The 2,626-nt window shown below is 36.3% G+C and overlaps 1 protein-coding gene across 1 annotated transcript; it reads left to right on the forward strand.

Annotated features, from left to right (window-relative positions):
* Nucleotides 1-671: 671 nt before the first annotated feature.
* On the forward strand, nt 672-1,956 carry LOC123547938 (fibropellin-3-like). The gene is made up of 2 exons (XM_053552003.1): nt 672-791; nt 1,149-1,956. Exon 2 carries the CDS (start codon nt 1,153-1,155, stop codon nt 1,954-1,956), a length of 804 nt encoding a protein of 267 aa, XP_053407978.1. The 5' UTR covers nt 672-791; nt 1,149-1,152.
* The last annotated feature ends 670 nt before the right edge of the window (nt 1,957-2,626 follow it).

Genomic DNA, 2,626 nt, shown 5'->3' on the forward strand with positions numbered 1-2,626 from the left:
AGCAGATATAACTGTGCTTTGTGTTGTTTAATACCAAAATTTCTTTAAAAAAGCAATTCTCATATAAAAAGATATGCTTTACTGATAAAAATTTGATCACTATATTACATGTATTAATTGTATTCAGGTAAACAATTATAGACTATTGTTGAGTTATAAAAGTACTCATAACAACATTATAGTTATTAAATTTGCACAGTTCTTTAACATTTAACCTTGATAATTTGCCTATCTTTTACCATAAAATTGTATGAAACAAATATATTGTTACCTTAAGTGGATAAGATTCCTAAACAATCAGTTTGTTGAAATATTATGGGGGATGGACGGCAAATGTCCATTTCAGAAATAAGCACTGGGGGCAAATGTCCACCGGATTCCATAAAAAATGCAAAATTTTGAGTTACCATATATATAATTGTAAACATAATGCTATATAGGAAGATACACAGCTTGTCAGAAGTATTAAATGTAATAAACTGTAGTCAACATGTAATCATGATTACTTTAGTCAGAATATTTAGTTTCACATCCAACTGAAAGTAATCGATGAAACCAGTTACACGAATGTGACCCGTGTTATCGATAAATAATCGTTTACACGTGATATTGATCGATCACTATATCTGAATGAAGTAAACACACAAGCTTTTTTATTTACTTTTCAGATGTGAATGTCTTGAAGGTTGGTCTGGAGATGTTCATTGTGAGATAAGGGACAATTCAACGACTGTTCACTTATGCGTACCGGGATGGTCAGGTGATTGGTGTCAGGATCAATGTTTGAACGAGTAATTGTTACAAAGTATATTGCTTGTTTCGCTTCCGTTTTTAATCTAAAACTGATCGGTTCAATATTTTACGTATAAAAGTAACAGCAGTCATTCTCCTAATATGCAAGCTATGATCTACTGCTTAATAAATAAAACAATCAGTTAGACAGCTATGAGCGGGGCAATAACTTTCCGTCCGGAAGTTAGAAAAGACAGTGGGAAACTGCTTTTTCAAACAAGATACAGGATAGTTACAGGGTCAAGTTGGGTTTTTAATGGAGACTAATGTACTGCTGCTGCTTTAACTGTTTCTGAATTTACCTAGGAAATTGTTCTTAAATCCCAAATTCACTTTTTAACCAGACATATTTTCAGTTCAATGTGCCGGCCTACAGAAGTTTGCAAAACGCTTAGTAAAGGAGGACATTACTGTCACTGTGCAGCGGGATGGCACGGCAAAAATTGTACCATTGACAGAGACGAATGTGCAACAGCTCCGTGCCCGAAAACAGCTACATGTAAGAATACACCAGGTTCGTACAAATGCCCTTGTTTATCAGGCTGGAAAGGGGACAAATGCGACGAGGATATTAACGAGTGTTTAATAAATCCATGTCAACACTCATCAACATGTACGAATGAACAGGGTTACTACAATTGCACATGCGCACCAGGATGGAAGGGGGCCAACTGCACTGAAGACCTTAATGAGTGCGCTTCAAATCCATGCACGAATGGAAAAAATAGAATGTGTGTAAATAGTATTGGCTCTTTCCAATGTGCATGTACGCCTGGCTGGGAAGGAGTTAACTGTACGAAGGATGTCGATGAATGTCAGATGGCGGGAAATAAAACTGGAAATCCATGCAAACATTCGGGACTGTGTGTAAATACTTTAGGATCCTACACATGTAACTGCACTTCCGGCTGGCAGGGACACAACTGTGGTGACGATATCGATGAATGCGATGAAAATCCGTGCAATGTCACATTCACTTGTGAAAATAGTCCCGGATCTTTTTCTTGCTCAGGAAAACAGATGAGCTCTAAAGGTAGTGACTTGTCTATGGGCAATTTGGGATTAAATATTGAAATAATGTCGATTAGATACAAACTTTATACTTTATATATACTTTTGGACTTTATACATAACAACTGTTCAACTGACATAAAACTAAAATAGAGCATGTAACATTACATTATGATAAAGTATATGATTGCAAAGTCAATTCATGCTTTCTTTTACACATTTTAACGTTTGACGGATGATGTTCTTTATATCTTGATATTTTTACAACAGGAAAGTCTGGCGCAAGAAAAACGTACATTATCGTTGGAGCTGTCCTAGGAGCACTGTTGATGGCTTTTAGCATCGTTGCTTGCCTAGCAATCGTGAAGTACAAATGGTATATTATTATTTACTGTTTAAAAATGATTTTTAATGTAATGTCTATACGTGTGTGTTTGTTTGGGTTCAGCGTCTTTTTCAACAATTTTTCAGTCATATAGATGACGGTGCAAACTTGTACGTGTAAGCAAAATGCCAAGCTTAAATATGCTGTCTCGCTAGAATATAACTCTATAGACAAGTGACATGATATCCGACCAAGTCATATTATACTGACACTGGTGACACGGGGCTGACTGATCCTACAACTATCTTCTTAAAGCTGAAAGCCAATCGAGAAGCTACTAGTACCATTCTTTACATCTTTTGTATTACGCGGAAAGGGAGCGAACCCGCAAACTCCCATGCTGGATGTGGGCAATATACCACTAGGCTACCGAGTTGGTAGTTAATGAGGAGGTATATTCTAACCTGAAACAAAAACTAGAATATGTTTTTACAATTG

Source organism: Mercenaria mercenaria, chromosome 9, assembly GCF_021730395.1.
Source record: "Mercenaria mercenaria strain notata chromosome 9, MADL_Memer_1, whole genome shotgun sequence".
Classification (NCBI taxonomy): domain Eukaryota; kingdom Metazoa; phylum Mollusca; class Bivalvia; order Venerida; family Veneridae; genus Mercenaria; species Mercenaria mercenaria.